The 24,351-nt window shown below is 45.7% G+C and overlaps 1 protein-coding gene across 1 annotated transcript in view; it reads right to left on the reverse strand.

The window, feature by feature from the left end:
• Window positions 1–834: 834 nt before the first annotated feature.
• Window positions 835–24,351, reverse strand: part of GAS7 (growth arrest specific 7) — a 234,432-nt gene continuing 210,915 nt past the window's right edge. Inside the window, exons 12-14 of the mRNA XM_044981822.1 lie at window positions 17,905–17,984; window positions 12,522–12,620; window positions 835–9,681 (exon numbers count right to left, since the gene is read on the reverse strand). Coding sequence (XP_044837757.1) covers window positions 9,568–9,681; window positions 12,522–12,620; window positions 17,905–17,984 — 293 coding nt within the window. The 3' untranslated portion in view covers window positions 835–9,567. The remainder of the gene's footprint in view (window positions 9,682–12,521; window positions 12,621–17,904; window positions 17,985–24,351) is intronic.

The raw sequence follows: 24,351 nt of genomic DNA on the forward strand, positions 1-24,351 counted from the left end.
TGGATCCCCACATTCTAGATGAGTGCCCTAACAACTGGGCTAGAAGTTATCAGAAGAACACCACTGCCTCCTCCAGCAGTTTTGTGACTCTAGCCCAAAAAATCAAAATGCTTTAGTAATGTCAAAACAAAAATTATTCATTTTGCTATTACTGAAACATTTACATTTTTCAGTTCAGATGAAACTATTTGGAGAACTTGACACAAATTCACGAATAACTGCATATTTCACAAACAAACTACTCACCACTTTTTTTTTGTCAAGCTCTATTAGAAACCTTCTAATTTTCAACCTAAATGTATTCATGAGCAGATTATCCCCATTTATTCTTGTGCCAACTCTGTCCATTAGCTTAAATAACCCTTCACCCTCCCTGGTGTTTACCCCTCCCCAGATGTATTTATAGACAGCAATCAGATCCCCTCTCAGCCTGCGTTTTGCTAGGCTAAACAACTTATGTGTCCCCAGCTTTTTGTCATAGAATAGATTCGCCATCCCCAACCATCCTGACAGCTCTTCTCTGCACCTATTCCAGTTTGAACTAATCTTTCTTGAAAAAGGGTGATCAAAATTGTACACGGTATTCCAGAAGAGGTCTTACCAAGGTGAGTCTATTTTTACTGGATATACCTTGCCCGATACATCTTAGGCTTGCATTTGCCTTTTTCACAGCTACAGCACGTTTATGGTTCATAGTCATCCTATAATCAGCTAATAAAACCAGGACTTTCTCCTCCTTTGTCACTTTCAACTGATGAGCCCCATGGTATAGCAGAAATTCATTGGAGCAGCAGGTGGAGGAGATACAGCCACGTGTGTAATTGTTATGACAGTGTGCTTTTAATTTAAAACAACAATTCGGTAAATATAACACCATGGTCAGCCGACGTGTATCTGTACAATTTATTTTACAAAGGATGAGATGAAGCACTGAGGTGCATACACACTCATGAATAATGCAGGAAAATACAGTTAAACTTTTTGCAATAAGACAGAAAAATTATGTATAGCAAATGCTTTCAACACTTAAGAACCAGATCCACAGCTGGTGTAAATCAGCACCGCCCTATTAACTTCAGTGGAGCTATGCCAATTAACCCAGCTAAGGAGCTGATCCTTAAACCTTTTGAGCATTCAATTCTTCAGCCAAAATGATTCCATCATATGTTTTTATGAGACAATGACCACATTACAATTTACACACTGATCAAAGATTTACTATTGTTATTCAGATACAGATCTTATGTTACATAAGTTATTTAAGGGTCTATTCAGACAATATTTGTGGAAAGATATAAAATTTTGATTAAACACATTTAAAAAAGAGGTCATTAGTACTGGCAAAAGACAATTGTTGCTTTAAAAATTTGGACAGTATTGAGCAAAAGGACCATATAGGCAACTTCATTTGATTAGAAAACTGCTTTAGAACATGGCTCACCACGGATCTGATCTGCTTTTGAACAACTGCACTTGGACTGTCTGCCAAACTACTCACTGGATTTCCCACCTTCTTTTGGACTGTTGAAACAAAGACAGCAATTTTAAAAAGAGTAGATTCCATTTGTCTGATATTGCCACCTGCTCTGTCCAGAACAGACTGATACTCTTGCTCTTAGATGATGTTCTCCCTGTGTATGACCAAGCAAATGGAAATTGGGCAAACCCCCAACGCAGCTGTAAAAATCGCAGCCCTAGTACCCATTACTCTGAAGGAGCGGCAAGTCTCAGGACAAACGTTCCTAAATCCAAATGACTAGACAGTGACATCTTGCAAACCTGAGCACCCCAACAAATACTCTTCAAACGCCAGTCCCAATCCTCAGCCAATACACACGGTAAACCCACCCACATGCTGAGTCACTTTGCCACAGTGACAGCCTCAGAGGGTCGAGTCCTCATTTACAGGGACCTCACCAGAAAACAGCATTTGCTTGGGTCCAGTGTGGACTTTATTCAGACTCATTATGTGATGTTTGCTGCTTGTTTTAATGGCACCCCTGTATGGAAGGCTCCTTGTTGGAAGATTAGCTTAGGAGGTTGTTCTGAATGCCCTTTAGGAGAGGATCATTTCTCTCTGAGTGGCATGAAGGACTCTACCCTTCCAAGGCACGTGTGACAAAGCTCCTGATCATGTGAAATGCTGAATGACCTCAACTTCCACTGAAATGAATGTGCACTAGAAAGTCATAGGATCTCTCCCAAAGAGCAGAGGAGAAGGAAGCAGAGGCTAGTGCAAGATGAAGGGGCAGTGGATGGGTGTTTTCTTTAGCATGGCTAGAATTTCAATTTAAGTGGCAAGCATTTCTGATGTCTATTCTTGGCATTAATAATCAGGGAGGTAACATCAAGTGGGTTTGGGTCTGCACTGAGTGACAGTATGGGAGCAACAAAGGGGAACTGAGAAAGCTGACGAGGTCTGTACACTGGCTGCTCCTGAACCGTGGAAGTTCATGAGGTGGGTCTATGCATTTTTATACTTGTGTAACTATAGCAAGTACAATTTAAAGAGGCACTTAGAATTTGGGGGAGTTACTAATTGTATTTTTGTGGAATTGCAGTTGAGGTTCAAACCATTGTTCAGTTACCTAAGAAATCTGCAGAAATGAAGCCAATTTGCTCAAATTGTATTCCTGGAAGCTCAGGGAATCTGAACACAGTAACTGGTAGGCTTTTTCTGCATTCCTGCTGAGTTTGTCTTTCATTCCTGCTGAGTTTGTCTTTCATACCATATTTTAAAAATAGTCCAACTTAATATAAGTTGAGGGAATTTAAATTTGCACATCTCTGTTTTGAATCTGAGTAAATATTTTCTCTCTGTTTCTTATGCTATTGACCTGAAATGTTATTTAAAAGATCTTTACAAGACTTTAGTAATGTATGCATGTTAGAATCATATCTTTAGATAGGCACAAAAGGATTCTGCCTCGTGGAGTGCATGGGATTAAAAATTAGAAATCAAACTATGCCAAGTGTTGGTCTCATTGGTGAACAGACTTGGAAGGATTAGTGGAGTCTATGGTGTATAGCCCAAAAAGGAGTAATTGCACTTCCAACCACTGGAGCTTGAAGCATAGTTTGAGCATCAGTCACATTTAGAAATGTATCCAAGAAGCATGACATCTTGTTCTGAACATTAGTGCAATATAAACATGACAGTGACATCTGAAAATCTAAACTGAAGAACAAAATGCTTGGAAACAGATATAGCTCTGGTGGAAATGTGTCTAAAATAACAATTAGGAGCTGAGCATTCAGAAACAGAAATCACGTACCTTTATGGATAAGATCTACTTTAAAACATGAGGTAATGACCATTGCACAGATAGCAGGTGTGGAGAAGAAATCCCCAGAGAAAAGACATGCTAATGAAAAAGAAAGTGTCCTCATTATGTCAGAGAAAGAATGCATGTGCTCCCAAGTCTTGCAGGCTGCCTGGGGTGGGGTTAGTGTATGTGGGACCCTGAGTCATGCGGTGGCCTGGTGTGATTCTGGACATCACCGCAATCCCAGGAACCTGGGAAATCTTTGGACATGACTTGGGTGTTGCCATACATCAGTACCCTGAGGAACCCTTGAGAAGTGACCAGGGAATCACGGTATTACTGAGTATCAGGCAGGCCAGTTCACAAGCCATAGTGAAAAGGAGCTGGAACAACAGTAGGGTATGTCTCTATGTGTACATTATGGGTCTTGTACAGTTTGAATTCTTCCCAGCATTGTTTTGGCCATAATTTCATTCATAATTAGTAGCAGAACTGGTGGTTTTGTATTGGGGTGGCAAGACATCTGCTGGTGACTTGAAAGGTCACAACTTTTTATTTAAATAGAAGCCTTAATTAGGATTCTCTTTGCCTATTACTTCCCATTTACTGCCAAGAGACTTGTGAATGCTCAGCACTTCTGGAGAGCAGGTCATGTAATTCTATATGTGCACCGAGGAGTCAAATTTACCCATTTTTTAAAACCTTGCTGAAATGCAGAGGTTGGGTAGTACCCTTCTCAGACAGTCTGAGCAGTTATTACTAGTGCTGGTTTGAATCCATTGACCTAACCGTCTCCAAAAGCTTTAGTCAGAATTCCCATTGAAAATATCTGATATGTTTTTAAAATAAGGTGTTGGGAATGTAACCTTCTGCCAGAGAACAGCTGAGCACACTGGTAACACTGTTGTGTAGGAAATATGTGAATGGAAAGCAGCAACAAAGCAGTGTGAAACTGCACAGCAAAGTGAAACACGAGACAATAACCCTGTGAGCAAGCAAACATCTCCCTCTTTTATACACTGCAATGGAGAAGGTTTGCTTCTAGTGCTCATTGCAAACAAAGTCACAGCTGTTCCAGGGAAGCTGCTACAGATGTGCACTCAGGCAAACTTGTATATGAGAAAATTACTCTGGTAGGAGAAAGGAGCTATTTTAATAGGATTTTGTTCCATGACTTCATGGCTTTTTTAGAATAACTCACTTGTCTTGAAAAATGCAGCCTCCAGAGCTCTCAGGCTGTCACAGTCACTGACCCAGTGTTCCTACGGGTGAGCTTCTTGCAGGCTTACAGCAACCTGAGTGCTGAGTGGCTGCACAGAAATGCTGGCTATGATGCTGAGAGCTTTTAGAGCAGGTTGGGAATCTTTCAGCAGCCTTGTTTGGTAGCTCTTCATCTGTGAGACCAGCAGGGGGCTTGTCAGTCATTGAAGAGGCAGATCTGACTTCTTTGTTAAAGCCAGGGCTTAGCACATCCACCTAGCAAGGAACTGGAAATGGCAAATGGGTTGGTTCCAGAAGGAATTCAAAGAGTGAGAAAGATAGGCCTTAAAAAGATGGTTTGTTTTAAGTAAGATGCATCAATAAATGGCTGCCCAAAACTATATGGCAGGCTGGTGTATGAAGACAGAAAAGGCTACGTGTGTGTGACATGCAAACTGTTTTGCATCCTGTGGTAGAATGGGAAGGACTCAGACAAACATCAAGAAGTTAAAATGGATAGATTACGCTGTAGTTGTGAGGGGAAAGGAAGTGTCTGAGGCCATGGAGGGAGTAGATGTGAATGAGATTGAACAATGTGGGAGAAATGAAGGGGAACATACAAAGCCATTCAGCCTAGACAATGCTAATAAATATTCCACCCTTGGAGAGCTAGAGGACAAACAAGCTGAGAAAAGTGGCTACTGAAAAGCCAAGACTGACAGTCAGCTGGATACAAGAGGCTGCGGACCCACTGCTGAGGGATGTGGCTCAAAATACCTGCATTTGTTTCAGATTTAGCTAAAAGAGCAGTATACCACCTCTGGGGTGAAAAACAAGGCACGTAACAAAGAACATCCTGAGAAATGCTGGGAAATTCTCACTAATTGTCCTTTATGTGGAAACAAATACACAAATCATAAACTGGAGATCTTCTAGCTCCAACAGTAAAACTTCTTTGGAATCTCTTTAAATTAAACATGACAATTCTCTAACACAAAAAAGTATTGCAGGCCTCATTCTGACTCAAAGATTAATTTATTACTGACATAAAAAGTGCTAGTTATGATTTGCCTGAAATATTTATGAGCAAAAATAATACAATCCCAACTAGTAATATGTATATATACTTAGCATTTAAAACGGGCCAGTTTCTGAAAGGTAAATTAATTATGAGCAAAACTGATTGGGAATAAAACACTTAAATAGAAATGTATGCATTAAAATAGTTACTCATTTAAGAATGCTTTCCTACATGTCCCAAAGTCCATAATTCTTCAGTCATGAGAAAAGGCTGTTCAGTTAAAAAGCAAACAAAAAACAAATACCCATAAAACCGTCCACTAGCTTAAGAAGGGATGTGAAACAAGCAAAAAAATTGATGAATAAAAAAGGGGAAATTGATAATAATAAATTAAAATTAAGAAATGCAGGTAACTGATAGGAGAAGCTAAAGGTATTACCAAAAAAATCTATGGTCAATATGGTTAGAATAATTATTTAAATTTATTTATGTCCAGGATGTAGGTTTCATTACTAGATGGAGTGCTAAAATAGTCAGTAATGATGCAGAAAAAGCAGAAGTGTTCAATAAATATTTATGTCTTGCATTTGGAATGAAGCTGGATTATGTAGTTATTTATTTATATAATTATGGTGAAACACTTTCTGTTTCAACAGTAACTAAAACAGATGTTACACAAAATCTGCAAAACTGATAATTTGCACACAAAAGTTTTAAAAGAGTTGGCTGAAGAGTTCTCCAAATTATTCATTTTAATTTGTACTAAATCTTAGAAACTGGGATAGTACCAGAGGACTGGGAGAAAGCCACTGTTATGCTAACAGACAAAACTTTTCAAATTTACCTGCAGTAAGACTTAGGTTCCTAATGCTAGAGTCACCTTTGGAAATTGTACTTTTGAAAACATTACCCTACATTTTATTGACTTTTCCAGTGCCTGTCATCTAAAGTGCTCAGTAAAGATAACAGAAGGACACATCACTAAAGCAGAAAACCAATGGAATAATAATCAAACCAAATAAGTGATGAGGCTGGGAAGTGATCAGAGAAACAGCTGGAAAGGCAGGTCATCACAATGTGATGGACTCATTAGAGCAGCAAGGCAAGTCAGGTGAACTGGGTTCTAGTCTAGCCAGTGCTCAGAATATGCAGTGGTGTAGCCCCAGGAAATTACATTTCTAAATAGTGAGACAGGTGGCTGAGGGGCACACATTTTTAACACCATCTAGGGAAAACTCCTCTCTGATTGACTGTCTGGCCCCATTTGTCTGCCTCCTGGGGAAGAGCAGCCAATCACAGCTGCTGCAGGAAGCAGGCAATTCTCTCCCCCACCTCTCAGGAGTTGACACCTTTCTCGCAGGCGAGGAAGGAGCAGAAAGCCCAGCAACTCAGGGTAACAGGGAGATGATTCTGATCAGAGTGCTAAGCTGCAGTCCCAGCACCAGCTTTGTAGGCATGATGGCAGAGGAGAGCTGTAAGTGGCATTTGAAGGAGGACAGTGTAAAGGCATTGCAGGTTTTTACAGGGTGCTCCTGCACATATTGGGTGGTGTGGGAGAAAGTGTGAAGGTATTTGCTGGGCTAAACAAGCCAAGTTCTTTTAACTTCCTCTAAAATCATCTTTCCATTCCCCTGATCATCCTAATAGCCCTTCTCCAAACCTGTTCCAGTTAATCAAGTGGCAGGACCAAAAGAGCCATAACCAAGATTTCTGCTGAATCTAAAAAAAGGATCTTGCAGTCCTATGCAATGTCAAGAAGGGGTCAACTGCAAAGTTTAACAACAGGAATAATATTGGAGACAAAAAAAACTGTAATTCAAAGATAATGTCAAACTTACATAGCTGTATAACATCGAAGAGCTATAAATATCAAATGCCATTGGTGAGCATTCGGTCCCTAGTTCTGACAGTGAGAAACAGGAACAAATTCAGAGAAAAGCAACAACATTGGACAAGGGGCTACATTATAAGGACAGGTTAAGGGCCTGATTTTCAACAGTACTGGGCACCCTCAACTACACTGAACGTCAGATAGATATGCATGTCCTTGGTGCCTTAGAAAATCTGTTTGGCAGAGTAGAATATTTTGAAGACTTTGCAGTCCCGATGAAGTCTTCTTCGACTGAAGGATCATATCCACAACTGGTCAATTCAGTCTGTAGTACTCTTGGATTCCTCGCTAATGTTGACCTCTCTCATCACAACAGCTGTGAGTAATCTCTGTCCATCCTAGCAGATGAAAACCTGGCCTCAGTTATTTGTGCCTTCATCACTGCTGGACTACAATGTGATACACCTGGGCATGAAACCTTCAGCTGTTTGGAAACTCCAACTAGTGCAAAACACTGCAGTGTCTCCCCTTAGCAACTGTCCTCTTGCTCTACACTGTGACCTTCCCATAGAATTTCAAATCAAGTTCAAGGTCTTGGTCCTTATCTTCAAAGCACTGCATGGTCAGGGCCCTAAAAGACCATCTAACGCTCCAAGATGAAGCCCATGGTTAGCTATGCTCTTTTGGCACAGTGGAACACTCAACAAAAGAGTCAAGTTTATTTGTGCAGGAGACAGAATTTTCTCTGGGGCCAGTCCAAGACTGTGGAATGAACTCCCCCAGGAAGTAATGACTATTATAACCTCACCACTTTCAAGCTCCAAGTGCAAGGCACATTACTTTGACCTTGCCTTCGCTAATATAAACATGTAGAGACAGGGATATTTAACAAATAAGGTTTTTTTAATAACTACCAAAACAAGACACTTCACTGCATGTTTCTCCTTCTGGGGGAGGATGAGAGAACAAACAACATGTGACAGATGTGTAGCTGCACTTCTTAATGCACTGCTGGAAAGAGCTCAGATACTAGTGATGAGTGCAGTATAAAAACCTATATAGAATAGAATAGAATAGACTTGCTAACTATCTGCAGACATCTGATGTGTGTGTTGGGGGGGACACCAACGAAAGCGAGAAAGAGATGGAGAGACAGAGAGTGCATGGGCATCCAAAAGGCTACAAGCTAGGAGTTATTTCAAGGAAATTAAACAAAGGCTAATTTAAACTTGGATCCATTTGGTTGGGAAATGACCTCCCAAAGGGAGCATTAGAAGATCCTGCAGAAAGCAGAGACTGTAGGACATCACACTATATAGGCAGAAATGGACCTGAAGATCAAATTTATTCCACGGTAGGCGTCCTCTTTTTGTCACTTAAGTCAACCAGACAATTAATGAGGTAGCTATAGCACAACCGAGTTCTTCCTGGTAAATAGATGGTGCAAGAGGTCCCTTTCAGTCTTACTTTCTGTTAGCCTCAAAGAGAAATGGAGATGATACAGGGTCTATATGTCTCTGAGTGGGATTATAAAACAGGAAGGGCTTGAACAGGTGTCTTTCCACTGTGGGGTTTTCTCCTAGCCTTTTGCCTTGTTTACTGCTTTGGGGAAAAGCCCGTCCCTCCCTGCACTCAGACATACTACCGCAGCAAGGTAGTTGTGCTAAAAAGTATTATACAAAATCAATGTACCCTCACAACACCCCTGTGAGGTAGGTAAGTATTATGAGCCCCTTATTATAAATGGAGGAACCAGAAAAGTTATGTGATGTGCCCAAGGCCATCCAGCTGAGCAGTGGCAGTGCTGGGATCCATGTTCAGGAGCTCCTTGCTTCCAGCATCATAGTCAAGTGACTAGTCTGCTTCCATGGCAGAGGCTTGCTGCATGGCTGTTCTTACATTCTACACAAAGAGAGTCATGCAATGGGTGTAGTGCACAGTCACTGAAGAACAGAGCTCTCTCTGTACCAGGAAGCAAGGGCCTCGGTTTCTCCTGGCAGCTGGAAACTTCTGACAGGAAGAACAGACATCTGGCTTCTTAACCCTGGAATGTTGGGAGCTTAAGGCATAGCACAATGGGAACTGATGTGATGATCAAATGTGACAGAGATACTCCCTACAGACAATAAATACAAGGTATCTGGTAGCAGAGCAACCCTTTCGCCGTCCTGTCTGTCTTCTGACCCTTTACAGGACCCATTAGCCTGGTTAAACCAGCAAACCCCTCACATATCACTAATCAGATCAGTCTATATTTCCATGTCCACAGGTCTGATATCTCCAGTTTTGTGTTCTTGTACCCACAGTTCCCTGTCTTTGGCAGGCTCCACTTTTTGAAGTAACTGATCGACAGGATCTATTGTCTAAAAAGATCAGAATGAGAAGCAAATTATCAAAAACACATATCAGAACACAGAGCAATTCCTGCTGCAAGATCTCCTTGCAACTGAATCAGTTGTGCCACTGTCTCAGGAGTAACAGCCTCCTCTCAATTACCTGGATCCATAAATGGGAGGTCAGACAAAATACAGGCTTTGCAAGAGGAATCATACCATTGGTGAGGCAAGTCCAATGTATGCTGCATCCAATTCCTGGTGTGACAATAGGGTTGCCAACTTTGTAAATGCACAAAACTGAACATCCTAGCCCTGCCCCTTCAATGAAGCCACGCCCCCTTCCCCAACGCTCTGCCCTCTGCTCACTACATTTCCCTTCCCTCAGTGCCTCGCTCTCCCCCATCCTCACTCACTTTCACTGGGCTGGGGTGTGGGGAGGTGAGGGCTCTAACCGGGGGTGTGGGCTCCAGAGTGGGGCCAGAAATGAGGGGTTCAGGGTGCAGGGAAGGCTCTAGGCTGGGGGTTGGGGTGCAGGAGGGGGTGAGGGCTCCGTCTGGGGGTGCAGGCTCTGGGATGGGGCTGTATATGAGGGGTTTGGGGTGCAGGAGGGGGGTCCAGAGGGGTTTGCGGGTTTGGGGGAGACTCAGGGCTGGGGCAGGGGGTTGGGGAGAACAAAATTAGTGGAAAAAAACCTGCCAATTAAAAAAAAATCAAACCATTGCTTGAAGACCTCTAGACCTTCATGTGTTTGGGGCAGGAACTTGACATTTTCAGGGGGATAGTCATAGGGTCAAAAAAATGTCTTACACTGTCTCCCAAAAAATCTGTCTCAATTTAGCCAAGTTCTAAAATGTGGAAAATCACCATTTGCAGCTGAACTTTTTCAATGATTGCTCAATCTTGTCACATTGTATTGTTTTGGAATGATTGCCTGGAACTGTGTTTCCATATGGGTTTCAGGCAAAATCCCTGCTCTTGCAAATCAAAATATGCCTTTGTCTATGGCAGGAGCACCTCCTCTCTGTACTGAATGGGGTGTTAAGAATTTTTCCCATATTTTACAGGCAGGATAACTAAAGACTAGAACAGTTGCTTCTGGGACAGCTTGGAACAGAACCCCAATTCCTGACCTACTCTTCTCACAAAGGAAGTTCCACATCTATGTGTTTCATCTTCCTTTCTGTAAAATTCTCTTCTTTGCTTACCATTACAAACTCACTGATGAATGTATGCATCATTTTGTACAACAGAACACAGGAATCCTAATTCCCAATCAGCTGATCTAACTACTAGATCACCCTTCCCTCCAAGAGCTAGGAACAAAACCTGATTGATAGCATACTGCTCCTTAGCAAATAGTTGCACATGTGTTGATCCATTTTCTTTTGAATATTATTATCATGGGGTGACTGGCCCTTTAAGGAGAGTCACGGCCCAGTCTGCCCAGTGACTGCCTTCTGAATGTCTATCTGGGAGTAATTCACTGTCCTAGGTGGCTGCTTAGTGGTTAATTAGTAAACAAGCACCTGGAGCTAATAAAAACAGCTACCTGAGTTTGGTTAGGGAAGCTGCTCTCAGAGAGAGGAGCAGTCCCAGAGAAAAGGTTATCAATAAATTAGGAGATATACCTATCTCATAGAACTGGAAGGGACCAGGAAAAGTAATGGAGTTCAGTCCCCTGCCTTCACAGCAGGACCAAGTACTGTCCCCCCTTTTTCCCCCCCAGATCCCTAAATGGCCCCCTCAAGGATTGAATTCACAACCCTGAGTTTAGCAGGCCAATGCACAAACCACTGAGCTATCCCACCCCTACAGGGTCTCCTAGGGAAGGGACAGGTGCAGCCCAGGAGAATGAACTGGGCAGGGGATCTCTCGGGGAGCCACTAGGGACTTACTCAGCAAAGAGCTGCATGGTTGGGAAGGAGTAGCAGCCAGCAGAACACCTTGCAGAGGCCCACACCCCAGGCAAGGAATTCAGCGTGTGAGTGATCTGCGGCTAAAGGGCCAGGATGCAAGACTAGTTACACCCAGAGGCAGAGGGTTTCTGGTAGAAGAGATGACTGAAGATTTTGCTTATGTTTTGTGTGGTTCTTTTCTATTTCATAAAAGAGACCCGCCGAAGAAGGTGCTCTGTGGTTCCCAAAGGCCTGCTTGGACTTGTTTATTGCCTTGGTAAGGGGAAACCAAGGCATGGCTCACCCATGGCACCAGGCCTGAGTGCAGTGGGGAGCGCTGGGACAACCTGCACTATGACAATTATCAGTATATGTTATGATGTATATGGCTATGATTGTATGATTTCTGTAATGTGAATATATACCTCAAAATATATCACAATATACTGAATACCACGCACATCAGAATACGTACCATATATGCAAGTATTTGAAAAGGTGCCAGTTTTACAAGATTTTACATTTTCATTTTGAAATAATGGTTGCTGTGATTGCCATCTTTCTTGCAACAATGAAGGACTGTGTGGAGCTGTGTGTGCTGCTGGGAGAGTGAGAAGCATCTATCTAGGAGAGGTGTAAATTAAAGTAAGGGGCTGCTTTGCCTTATGCCTTCCAGTCAAGCACTTCTCAGCCACACCCTGCACCACAGGGCTTTCATGATGAAACATTCCAGTGTACGTGCCCCTTCTGACCCGCTTCTCTGCTCTTCCATCTGTCTCGCCCCCAGGCTCTGGATGTCTCTGGAGATACATGGTAGGTGCAGAACCACAGACTCCCAAACTGGCACCACTTACACCTCAGTCTCCATTAGACAGTGGAATTTAGCACACTGTATACAAGACCAGGCTGGAGTTCAGCAGAGCGTCACTACAGCACTTGGACCAAAGGGTCCTAAACAAAGAGTAAACTCACGCTTTGGTTGAACATGTCTGTCTCGTGCCGCAGCTGTGTGTACTGGCAAAGGTGCTGCCGAATCATTTCCACCCGCTCCACCTCCAGCCTTTCCAGCTCCTGTGAGAGAAAAATAGGCCCATATTTTGATCAGTGGCTGAGGCCAGAGTGCTGCATGAAGGCCCAGCGTAGGGTTTGCTAATGGTCAAAGTTCCCACTACTGGCGACAGCTGGGGCAGCTGCCCCAGGTCTGGGCTTCAGAGCTGGGCTGTGTGCACAGTGTCTCAGTAAGTACACTTAGTGCAGGAGCAGGAGCAGGAGCAGGAGCAGGAGGTCTGGCCTGTGTCCAGTGCAGCTGGTGGGGGAAACAGCAAGGAACCAGCGCAGCTGGGAAGGAGACTTGTGCAGTTCCTCGACAATTCTGAACCTTGCCGAAGGTGACAGTCCTTGGAGATGAGGAAAGGCAGGAACTACAAGATCTGTGGAGGGCTGCTGCCTCTGGAGGCAGGGGCAGGAGGGACAAGGAGGCCCTGTTTCCTGGCTGCAGCCCTGCTTACTGTGCTGCTAGCTTCAGAAGTTACCCTGGAAGCACTGCTCTGGAGGCCTGGTGACATGGGTTATGCCCAGAGAGCTCATTCACCGGGGGAATGGCTATGTGTACAATAGCTTACCATAACTCAGCCAGCCAGGAGTGGACACAATCAAGATTTTAATTGACTGTTAGTTCGGGGCCTATCCTTTTCTGCCCGCCCTGAGGGTCAAATGAGCCTCAGGCCACTGTGTTTCTTGGATTCTGATGATGTATCCAAGCCCCCTGAACGTGGCCCCGGCCTGCTTTTTGATGCTGCTGGGAGAGTTTGGCCTGTCAGACCTGTCAAGTATTTAGACCAAGGAAAAAACATTCCTAGCGGCACCATCACACGCCTGCCAGTCTGGCTGACTCCCCAATCCTGTTCTGTCAGGAAGAAAGCTCTGTCTCCTACAATGACATACAAAGGAGCAAACTTCTGCCTTCCATCATGGGAAACCATATTCACAGGGCATTTCTGGTGGCCACTTACTGAGAAGCACAGTGGAATGCAGTTTGGGGATAGGGGAGCACGTGCACTAATGCTGGCAAGTTTCTTCATATACCTGTTATATGCTGTCTCTTTGTTAAATACCTTTCCAGAAAAAGAACTTCCAGTGCCACCCAAAACTCCCAGATGAGCAAGAGATACATCATCCTGTCATAGATTCATAAAAGTTTAGGGTTGGAAGAGACCTCAGGAGGTCATCTAGTCCAATCCCCTGCTCAAAGCAGGACCAACCCCAATTAAATAATCCCAGCCAGGGCTTTGTCAAGCTGGGCCTTAAAAACCTCTAAGGATGGAGATTCCACCACCTCCCTAGGTAACCCATTCCAGTGCTTCACCACCCTCCTAGTGAAATAGTTTTTCTTAATAGTCAACCTAGACCTCCCCCACCGCAACTTGGGACCATTGTTCCTTGTTCTGTCATCTGCCACCACTGAGAACAGCCGAGCTCCATCCTCTTTGGAACCCGCCTTCGGGTAGTTGATACATTCCATAGCTGGAACTGGAGCCAGAATGGAGGGCTGTTTTGGAATTGATGGTTGCCTTGATTTAGGGGGTGCCCACTTGGAAGGCGTGCGTGGCTTGATGTTTGGTACTGGTGGATCTGCCAACCTGTGCAAATGTTTATCATGCTTTTGTGCATTGGAATGTGCCACTTCTCCATGGGTGGAACTCATGGGCATCACCCTTCCTGGGCCTGGAAGAAGACTTACTGCCATGCTTATGAGCATGCTTCCTTCCCTCCCAACTAGGCACTGCTATGGGGTCCATAGTACTGGCAGAACCAGACTCAATCTCCATGGTAGAGGCGTGCTCCTGGGTTTCTCAGACTGATATACAGGGGGTTCCCCAGCCTGGATCCAACTGAGGCCTCACGGAGACCTCCACAAAGTGCTTCCTGAGGCGGAGAGCACAGCCCTCTTGGGTACAGCTTGTGAAGGACAGGCAGATACTGGACCTGGGTGAACTGTAGGCTTCTCCCAAGCACTAGAGACAGAGTTGGCACTTGTTGCTGACCAAGAATGAATTAAGGCAGGATGCACAGATCTTGAATTCTGGCATCTTCAGAATAATTCAGTACCCATTCATGGGTGCTGGGTGGGGAGGGGGGGACTGATGAAAAACAGATCTCGAAAATCTCTTAATTCCCCAAATTTACACTAAAACCACTAGAACTACAAGTAAAAACAAGAAAAACTATGCACAATTCTAAAACTTTTTTTTAAATGTGTCAGTGAGAGATGTGGGGACACTAGCAGATGAGGGGGCCACTGGGACCATGGGGTGGTGAGAAGGAACTGAGGGTGTGGTCAGTCCACCTTGCCCTTTATCACTTCGAATGAAACCATGAGGCGGAGCAATGGTGCATGTATTGACTAACAGACACTACTTTCAAATTCTTTGGCTCCAGACACGTGCATGTGTAAACCCTCAGTGGAATACAATAGGGACCATCACTCAAAAAGGAACCAAACAATTATTTGTGAGGAGGATCATGTGACTGATTTGCATGTGGCTAAGGACACCTCTATGCTGGAGCTGAAGGTATAATTTCCAGCTTGGACAGAAATACTCATACTGGCTTTGATTGAGCTAGTGCACTCTGAAGAGTGGTGTAGCTGCAGTGGCGCAGGCAGTGGGACTGGCTAGCCACCCCAAGTACAATCCGCCCAGGGCCTAGGTGCAGCTAGCCCAAGGGTTCTCAAACTGGGGGTCGGGACCCCTCAGGGGGTTGTGAGGTTATTACATGGGGGGTGGGGGTCATGAGCTGTCAACCTCCACCCCAAACCCTGCTTTGCCTCCAGCATTTATAATAGTGTTAAATATATTAAAGTGTTTTTATTTTATAAGGGGGTTGCACTCAGAGGTTTGCTATGTGAAAAGAGTCACCAGTAAAAAAGTTTGAGAGCCACTGAGCTAGCCCATCTTGCTGCTTCAACTGTGGTGACTACACATCTGTTTTTAGTATGCTAGGTCAATCAAAAGTAGTGTATGTACATCTATCCAAACTGGAAATTACATCTGAAGCTGCCATGTAGGCATACCCTTAGACAGAAACTTCCTTGAGGACTTTAAGTAAAGAAAATTTAAAAAAATAATAATCAAACTCTGAGTATGGGTTTCATTTGGAACTGAACTGCAGTTCAGTCAAGAGACTTTATATGTATGAAGATACAGCCTTATGGGAACATTTCTCAACCTACTTTGATTTAAAACAAATCTTTCATATTGCTTGTTGGGCAGTGGCCTCTGTCTGCCGCTGCAGGACTTGTGAGCTCTATTAACTCCCCAGGAGTGAGAATCCTGCTCATTTACACCAGTACATAGCAAGAGTCATTGCACGATGGGTGTCAATGGATTTGCACCAGTGTAAATGAGAAAAGAATCAATCCAGCCCCATAGTAGGAGAGACAGATAATTACTTACTGTCAGTCATTCTGCTTCTCTGAAGAGATCACCTCTCAGGATTTTCACTCACCCACCTGCCTCCCCTGGGAGTTAGTGAGCTTTGAGTGTTGAATGCTGGGTCTGCCCAATGGGCACTCAGTTCTGACTTGCCCAGGTCTGATCTAGAATGGCTCATTCTTTTGTATTTATTTGAAGTAAAAAAATGGGTAGCTTTTTAATTGCCTGTCAGGAGAGCTCCTAGTTCCCATTCTTGAAAGGAACCAGCTGCAATCGTTAAAGCCCCTGTGGTACCTCTGTTTGGAGCATGCCCATACGAGCATGTGAGGTGAATTGGAGAAGAGCCCTGGAGCCCACTTACAGGTGCTTCAGAAGGCCTTAAATTACTCCTGGGGGAATTATGCGACACTGCACAATACAGAATTTTGCAAAAATTAACATGGTGCGCACAGAATTTCTTTTCCCCCACAGAAATGTGCTAGCCACCACTAGGGGCCGCTGGACGCAGCAGAGCCCAGCTCGCACATAAAAGACACTGCTGAGGAGTTAGAGCAGTGGTTCCCAAACTGTGGTTCATGAACCCCTGGGAATTCACGAAATGTTACAGAGAGTTCTCGGAAAAAAATTCCCTAATGGCGGACAGGGCTGTCCCTAGGGACCCCAGCAGCATGGGGCCAGCAGCCTGGAGCCCCTGGACTTCCAAGAGCTAAGCAGATCAAAGCAAGCATATCTATCACACTGAGGAGATTTCAACTTCAAGACTCCTTATAAGAAACGGAAAGGGAGGTGGATATTTTTTGCAGTTTTTAAAATTAAATAAGTAGCTAGTGTTGTTTTAAAAATGATGATGAAGAACAAGTTTAAGCTTTGTTTTAACATACATTGTTTGCTTGGACTGCTCAAGACCTGAATGCTTATGTAGGAGGAACGCTTTGATTTGGCTTCTTAAATACCTTCATGCTGTTCCACATCTGACACTCCTTGATGAAAAATAGGAGCCTTGTCTTGTAATAGGCTTATTCAAAGTGATACAAGCTATGAAAGTGAGATCTTGGAAGAGTGTTGTGTTTTCATAATGTAATAAAAATGTTGTCATGATAAATAATAATAATAATAAATAGTGTTTAATAAGCATGTCATAAAAACAAATTCTGTATTTCCAAGATCACTGCTTTTATAATTTATACTCAGATAAAGGAGAAAATCGCCTGGAAATGTTTATTTTCAGGAGGGGGTTCACGAGACTTGACATTTTAGTGAAAGGGGTTCACAGGTTGTTAAAGTTTGGGAACCACTGAGCTAGAGGGTTCCTGGCAGCTGCAGTTCCCAGCATGCCCTGAGCGAAGGAGAGGGCAGTGCACAGGAAACTCCGTGTGAGCCTGGGACAGAGAGCATCAGGCTTTTTCTCTCTCTGAATCCCTGGGCTCTGGAGGCGGGTTGCGGGTATCTAGGCTGAGAAGCAGAATTACCAGCAATTATCTCACACTATGTGCTGGGCATACTTATGTGCTAAATTGCAAAACCATGGGATAAAAAATGATTGCAAACCTTATTAATTTATAAATGTATTCACCATTTAGCATGCGTCTTTTACTGCTCTTCCCTCTTCTCACTACCCCACTTTTCCTGGCCTACTTCCACCATTCCTAACACCTGAGCAGCTTTAAACTACTGCCCCTTTACACTCAGACTGTGAGGAAAATGTTGTTTTCTTTTTTCCTCCCCAAATGACACTATGCTTGATTTATTGGATGAGCAATATAGGGCAGGTTAAAGTCTGTTATCTCTTCTGTATTGTGGCTGTAAATGGAGAGATACTAGGGTGATCAACATGATAGATTATCTTGAAGGGCTTTCATCACAAGGAGAAGAAAAAAAAAGAGCAGTATTAGAAACACAAAATGCTACACACTGATACATACCAGAGTGCTGGTCACCATTTCTTCAAACCACTTGGATTGGGCTTGATTATAAAGATCCACACAACGCATTAGGTCATCTCCTGGGAAGATCAAGATATCAGTAAGTCATCCTCCTAGTTCCCATAAAGGAATGGAGTGGGAAGTGACAGGTTACTTTTCATTTATAGTCATACATTTGAAGGCTAGAATTGACCATTAGGTCATCTAGTTTGACCCCCGGAACAGAACAGCCATAATTTCTGGTTGAACTAGAGCACATCCATATTAGATTTGTTACGTGCAAACAGAAAACAATCTCACCATATACTCAGTGCTAGAAAAGGGCAAGCTGGCCAGTTTCCCAAAGCTGAAAACATTTATTAGCAAAACTAATTGGATGGGTGGGGGGGGAGGGATCTACACACAAAAATGTGAACGATAATTGGAATTCCTTTAAAAACATTTTACTAGGTGCCCAAAAAGCCACAATTCTGCAGTCATGAAAGAAGGCAACTTCAGTTCAAAATACATCCTGGTTAAGATGAAAAGTAAAAGCAGCAATAAAAAGTTTAAAACAACAACTTATGACAAACTGAAACTAGGAGAATTTGAAAACAATGATTTCTGGACTTGCCTGGTAGCAACTCCACAGTTCAGACTGCATTTGAAACTGGGTTTAACAGGGGGTATAATCCCTGTTTTGTGCTGAAACTAGATGGCCATGAAATTTTAAAAATATATCAGGAAGAAACAGTTATTTACTGTAACTGTGGTTCTTCGAGATGTGATGGGACTGTGTATTCCACTCAGGTGTGTGCACGCCCAGAGCACCTAGAGCCAGAGAATTTTACCTAACAATACCTGTAGAAGGGTGGCATTCGCGCCTCATGGCCATAACCTGTCCCCGTGGCATATGAGGCGGCACCAATCTGACCCCCTTCAGTTCGTTCACACTGAATGCCCAGAGACGAGACTCTGATGCAGAGGGGGTGGAGGTGGGTCGTGGAATACGCCTGCATCACATTTAGAAGAAATACAATTATAGTAAGTAACTGTTTCTCCTTCTTTGAGTAGGTGCAGCTGTGTATTTTATTTAGGTGACTCACAAGCAGTACTCCCAGGGATGGGGCTCAGAGTCTATTTAAACAGACTGCAGGACCACCATCCCAAATTTTGCATCTACTCTGTATGCCACAGTAATGGCATAATGGTTTGTAAATGTATATCTGTATCAACAACCATGCAGCAGTCCTGTAAATATCTGATATTCAGACGTCACTTAAGAACGCTAGTGATGTAACCTGCACTCTCGCAGAATGGACTTGGACCTGCTGAGGGGGCACAGCTGAAGCTGTTTCGTAGGCAATCTTGATGCAGGAAGTCTGAGAGAAGATTGCCTGTCCTTTCATATGGTCTGCATCCGACACAAACAGATGAGGTGAAGCATGGAAGAGTTTAGTCCTGTCCAGGTAGAAGGTCAGACATCTTCTGACATCTAATGTGTGAAGGCGCTGCTCCTCTGGTTATGAATGCGGCTTAGAAAAAAACACAGGCAACTATACCACCTTGTTCAAATGAAACTGAGACCACTCTGGTTAAAAACTTTGAGTGTGGTCATAAAGTTACCATGTCGGTGGAGATGTGTGAGAATTCCGCACACACCCTCCTTGCAGACGTAATGGCTATCAGGAATGTGGTTTTCTGAGCCAAAAAGGGCAGTAGACAGGATGCCACGGGCTTGAATTGAGGGCTCAGTAAGAGCTGCCAGACCCATGTTTAGGTTCCACAAGGGAACAGGCTCTAGGACTGGAGAACGTAAATGGAGAAGTCCTTTTACAAATCTCGTCACCATGGCATTGGAAAAAATTGATTTTCCCTAAATAGGGGAGTTGGGAGGGTGAAACTCTGTTACTGCTGCCAGAGGCACGCTCAGTGAACTGAGCACAAGGCCCAATTTCTGAAGATGTAGCAGGTACTCAAAGTTGTCCTGGATAGAAGACTACATCAGTTATGTCCCACAGGCCAATCTTCTTCATCCAATCATGCAGCAACCATGCCGTAAGGTGCAGGGAGCTGAGCACAAGATGGAGGGTGCGGCTCTGGTTCTGAGTGGGCAGGTTGGGATAGGGAGGAAGGGTAGGGGAGGTTGAACCAACAGCACACCTAAGTGGAATACACGTCTGCATCTACTTGAAGAAGAACTTAGGGTCTAACCTGGCCTGCAGAGTGTGCTCACTTGTGAGAAGGTCACCACACATTGAGTTGACAGGCCTGGAAATTCAAGATCATTTTCCTAGTGATCTGAGCACTTTCAATATGGAAATTACTGAGACCAGGTAAACATAGAAGCCCTGGATGGCATTTTAGACTACAACCACCCAGCTGACTTTTTTAGTTGGTAACACTGCCACAGTATTTGCACTATTCCTTATAGGAAGCATGACGGGCTACTGCAACGATCTCTCTCTACTCCCACTTAAATGCAGAAAGGAGTTTCCTAAGTGTTTTAGTGAAGAAACGCGGATGACAATGTTTTGCTGGCACCCAGCCCCAGGTCTGTAGCAGATGCAATCTCAACAGTAGTACAGCAACCCAGTGTTCGCAGGAGAACCAAGTGGTGGCAATGTTAAGGGAAAACCCTGAAAGGACTGGTGAGAATTGTATCAGGACCAGTGACTGAGGGAGCAGAGCTGCTCCGTGTTATACAGGTTCACAATTCAGGGTACTTATGGGACAGATTTGCCATTGCTGCTCAAGGTTTGCACAGCGGTACATGTGCTTTTTTCCCCCATCTGGGCCTGTTAAAGTGAGTCAGCTCTTTCCTTTCACATGCAGTCTTTGCAACACTTATCCACCCCTTTGTCACTTATCAGCACAGCACCTCCGCACCTCACACAGTCTCTGATACAGGTAGCTGCACAACTCCCGTGAGGGAGGGCAGTGCAATTCCCACCATTTCTGCAGCCCAGAGAGGCTAAGTGACTAGCCCAAAGTCACACAGGGAGTGCGTGACACAGCAAGGAACTGAACCTGGGTCTCCCCAGCGCATGGCTAGCATCCTAACCACCGACCATCCAGCATCTTTAAGAGTGCAAGATTAGACTACTCCAATCTTCTCTGAATGGGGACTATCGTGTGCGACTGCTTGGAAGACGAAGCTTGTGCAGAAATGCAGCAGCCTGCTTGTTAGGGGGTGCCTTTACCAATGTGCTTTGTAAGCTGCACTGTCTGCCTAGCAGGTTCCAAGTGCAGATCAAAGTGTCCATTTGGATCTTCAAAGCACTCCCAGGGATAGGCGCCGACTCCGTGGGTGCTCCGGGGCTGGAGCACCCATGGGGAAAAACTGGTGGGTGCTCAGCACCCACCGGCAGCTCCCCACCCCCCCAAGCTCACCTCTGCCTCCTCCCCTGAGTGCACCGTGTGCCCGCTTTCCCCCCCTAGCTCCCAGCGCTTCCTGCTGAGAAACAGCTGTTTCACGAGGCTGGGAAGGAGGGAGAACGTGGCGTGCTTGGGGAAGAGGTGGGGCCAGGGCGGGGATTTGGGGAAGGGGTCCAATAGGGGCAGGGAGGGGGCGGAGCTGGGGCGGGGACTTTGGGGAAGGGGTTGGAATGAGGGCAGGGCAGGGATGGAGAAAGGGTGGAGTCAAGGCGGGGAGGGCGTGAGCACCGGGGAAAGTTGGCGCCTGTGCTCTCTGGTTTGGAGCCTGGAGGTATGTCTACACTACTCGCCAGATTGGCGGGTAGCGATCGATCTATCGGAGATCGATTTATCGCATGTAGTGTAGACGTGACAAATTGATCGTCGATTGCTCTCCCATCGACTGCTGAACTCCACCGCGGAGAGAGGCGGAAGCAAAGTCGACGGGGGGAGCGGCGGCCGTCAATCCCGCGCCGCGAGGACGCGAAGTAAGTGATTCTAAGTCAATCTAAGATATGTTGACTTCAGCTACGCTATTCTTGTAACTGAAGTTGTGTATCTTAGATCGATCCCCCCACCTAGTGTAGACCAGGCCTAAAAGACCCCCTCTCCCTGTGCCAAACTGCTGGTTGTAAGCAGTGGAGCTCCCGGGGCAGGGGCAGCATGTTCTTTATGAACGCTAAGCTCTGGAATTCCCTTCCCCCTGCTCCACGAGAGCCTGGATTTTTGGCCTTCTGCATATACTGTAAGAGCTGTATTTTCCTCTAGCATTTGGAGAGAAGACTGATGGAAGGGGATGTTATTTTGCTTGTTGGCAGGCAGCCGTAGCTGTAATTATCAGGGTAAGATGGGCAGCTTGTAAACAATTTATTATATGAGTTTCCATCTCATTTCTTGCTGTGACACATCAAAGGACACAGAGCCTGGGGTGAGCACTGAGTTATTATTATACACAGCAATGAATAAGCTGCATTCTATGTATTCCAGGCTCCATTTTCCTTGCGCTCTGTCTCAGACAGTGTCCAGGGCCTTGGCAATGGAGCAGCATTCCGGGGGCAATTAGCTAGCTACCTCCAGATCATGGATTTTAATTGCAGTAGCTGCGGTTTCTGCCAAGGCAGCAGAGCCCAGCTTGTGCTGGAGGCACTCAGCACCTCTCTGGATTTGGCTCACTCAGACATCTTGGGGCTGAACACCAGGAAAACTCTGGGTTAGGTTGGAGGGGCTGAGGCCCAGAGATTTCTTTGAAAGAGTAAATCTGCTTCCTGGATTAAGCTATTCATTAGGGATGCGGGGTCACTGTGGTGAAGCCCCCTCACTAGCCCCTTCCTGCCAGCAATGCAAGCCCTGTGGAGTGGCTGCCATACTGCACACTACAGCACAGCTGGCTGCCAATGCGGCTCCTGCCCTGCAGCACAGATCCCAGGAAGAGACAGCACAGAGTAGGGAGCTCAGGCTTCTGTGGAGCAACTCCAGATCATGTGCACACATCCCTTTCTGCCTGTTCTCCTGCTCTGCCAGATCCAGCAGGAGCAGGGGGCTTCGGAGTCTAGTGGTGGGTGCCAGGGAATGGGGAAGAGCCCTGAGCCTGGTGGGTGTATGTGTGTATGCAGGCAATAGTGTGTGAGTGTGTGGCAGCATTCAGAGCTTGGGTGGGGGTTCGCTGAGGCGTGGTTGGGTGGAAGGTTCTCAGCATGGGGGAGAGAGGTGTGGAGGGAGTAGGGTTGCCAGGCACCCGGTTTTCGACTGGAATGCCTGGTCGAAAAGGGACCCTGGCGGCTCTGGTCGGCACCGCCAATTGAGCCGTTAAAAGTCCAGTTGGCGGCGGGGGCCCGGGGCTAAGGCAGGCTCCCTGCCTGCCCTGACTCTGCATGGCTACTGGAAGCGGCTGCCGGATCCTGGTGGCCCCTAGGCACATGGGCGGCCAGGGAGGCTCCGCATGTAGCCCCCACCCCGAGTGCTAGCTCTGCAGCTCCCATTGGCCGGGAACCACGACCAATAGGTGCTGTGGGGGTGGCACCATAGGGACCATGCATCCCAGACTCCCTCCCACGCTCCAAACTCCTGCCCCAGCGCGGAGTCCCCTCCTGCACCCAAACTCCCTCCCAGAGCCCCCACCCCACACATCCCTAAACCCCAACCACCTGCTCCAGCCCTGAGCCCCCTCTTGTACCCCAAACCCTTCATCCCTGCCCCCACCCCAGAGCCCTCACCCCCCACACCCCAACCTCCTGCCCCAGCCCAGAGCCCCCTGCTGCACCCCAAACCCCTCATCTGTGGCCCCACCCCATCAGCCACCATCCTCGTCACTTCACACACTCCTTGCAGCCTCCAGGCCATAGGTCAGCTGTCCCAGACTCACCTCTGCTTCCCTTAGGGTTCTTCACCCTCCCCAAGCCTAGGAGGGCTGCAGTGGGGGTCCCCTCTCCCACTTCCCAGGCTGAGAGTGGCAGCCCTGGCCCCCATGGGACTAGGGCTGACATCAGGAGCACCAGCCGACTGGGGCTGGCTCCTCGCAGCATGGCGGGGCTGCTACTGTCAGCCCGCCCCACAAAGAGGGGCTCCCGCTGTCAGACCTGACAGTGACTGAAAAAAAAATCCTGATATTTGAGAGTTCTCTCATGAATACAGGAGTTGGGCTTAATTTTACTTAGAAATCATGTCCCTTGGAATTAATTCGGGAGAGCTGGCATGTCTGCACTTGTAAATGAGGGGGAGGGTGGATTGGCAGGCAGGGGATGTGGGCAGGGAACAGGGAAGATCTAGATTTGAGGGGAATGGGTAGGACTAGGCTGGGGTGAGGAGAGAGCAATGAGAGGTCACAGAGGGATGAATACAGCTTGTCTCCACCCTGTCCTTTTCTGTACAGTTCCCCCGTTTGTCACTCTGACAAGTTGAAGGGTGCAGGGGGTGGGGGGATATTCCCACACAATTCCTCTAGCTAAACAGTTCCCAGTTACATACCATAGTAGTGTCCCAGTGTTTCACTCAGAACATATGGCCAGTCTACAGAGAGTGGAGCATGTGATACCTGCACCACTGACAGCTATT

This window comes from Mauremys mutica, chromosome 12 (assembly GCF_020497125.1).
Source record: "Mauremys mutica isolate MM-2020 ecotype Southern chromosome 12, ASM2049712v1, whole genome shotgun sequence".
Classification (NCBI taxonomy): Eukaryota; Metazoa; Chordata; order Testudines; family Geoemydidae; genus Mauremys; species Mauremys mutica.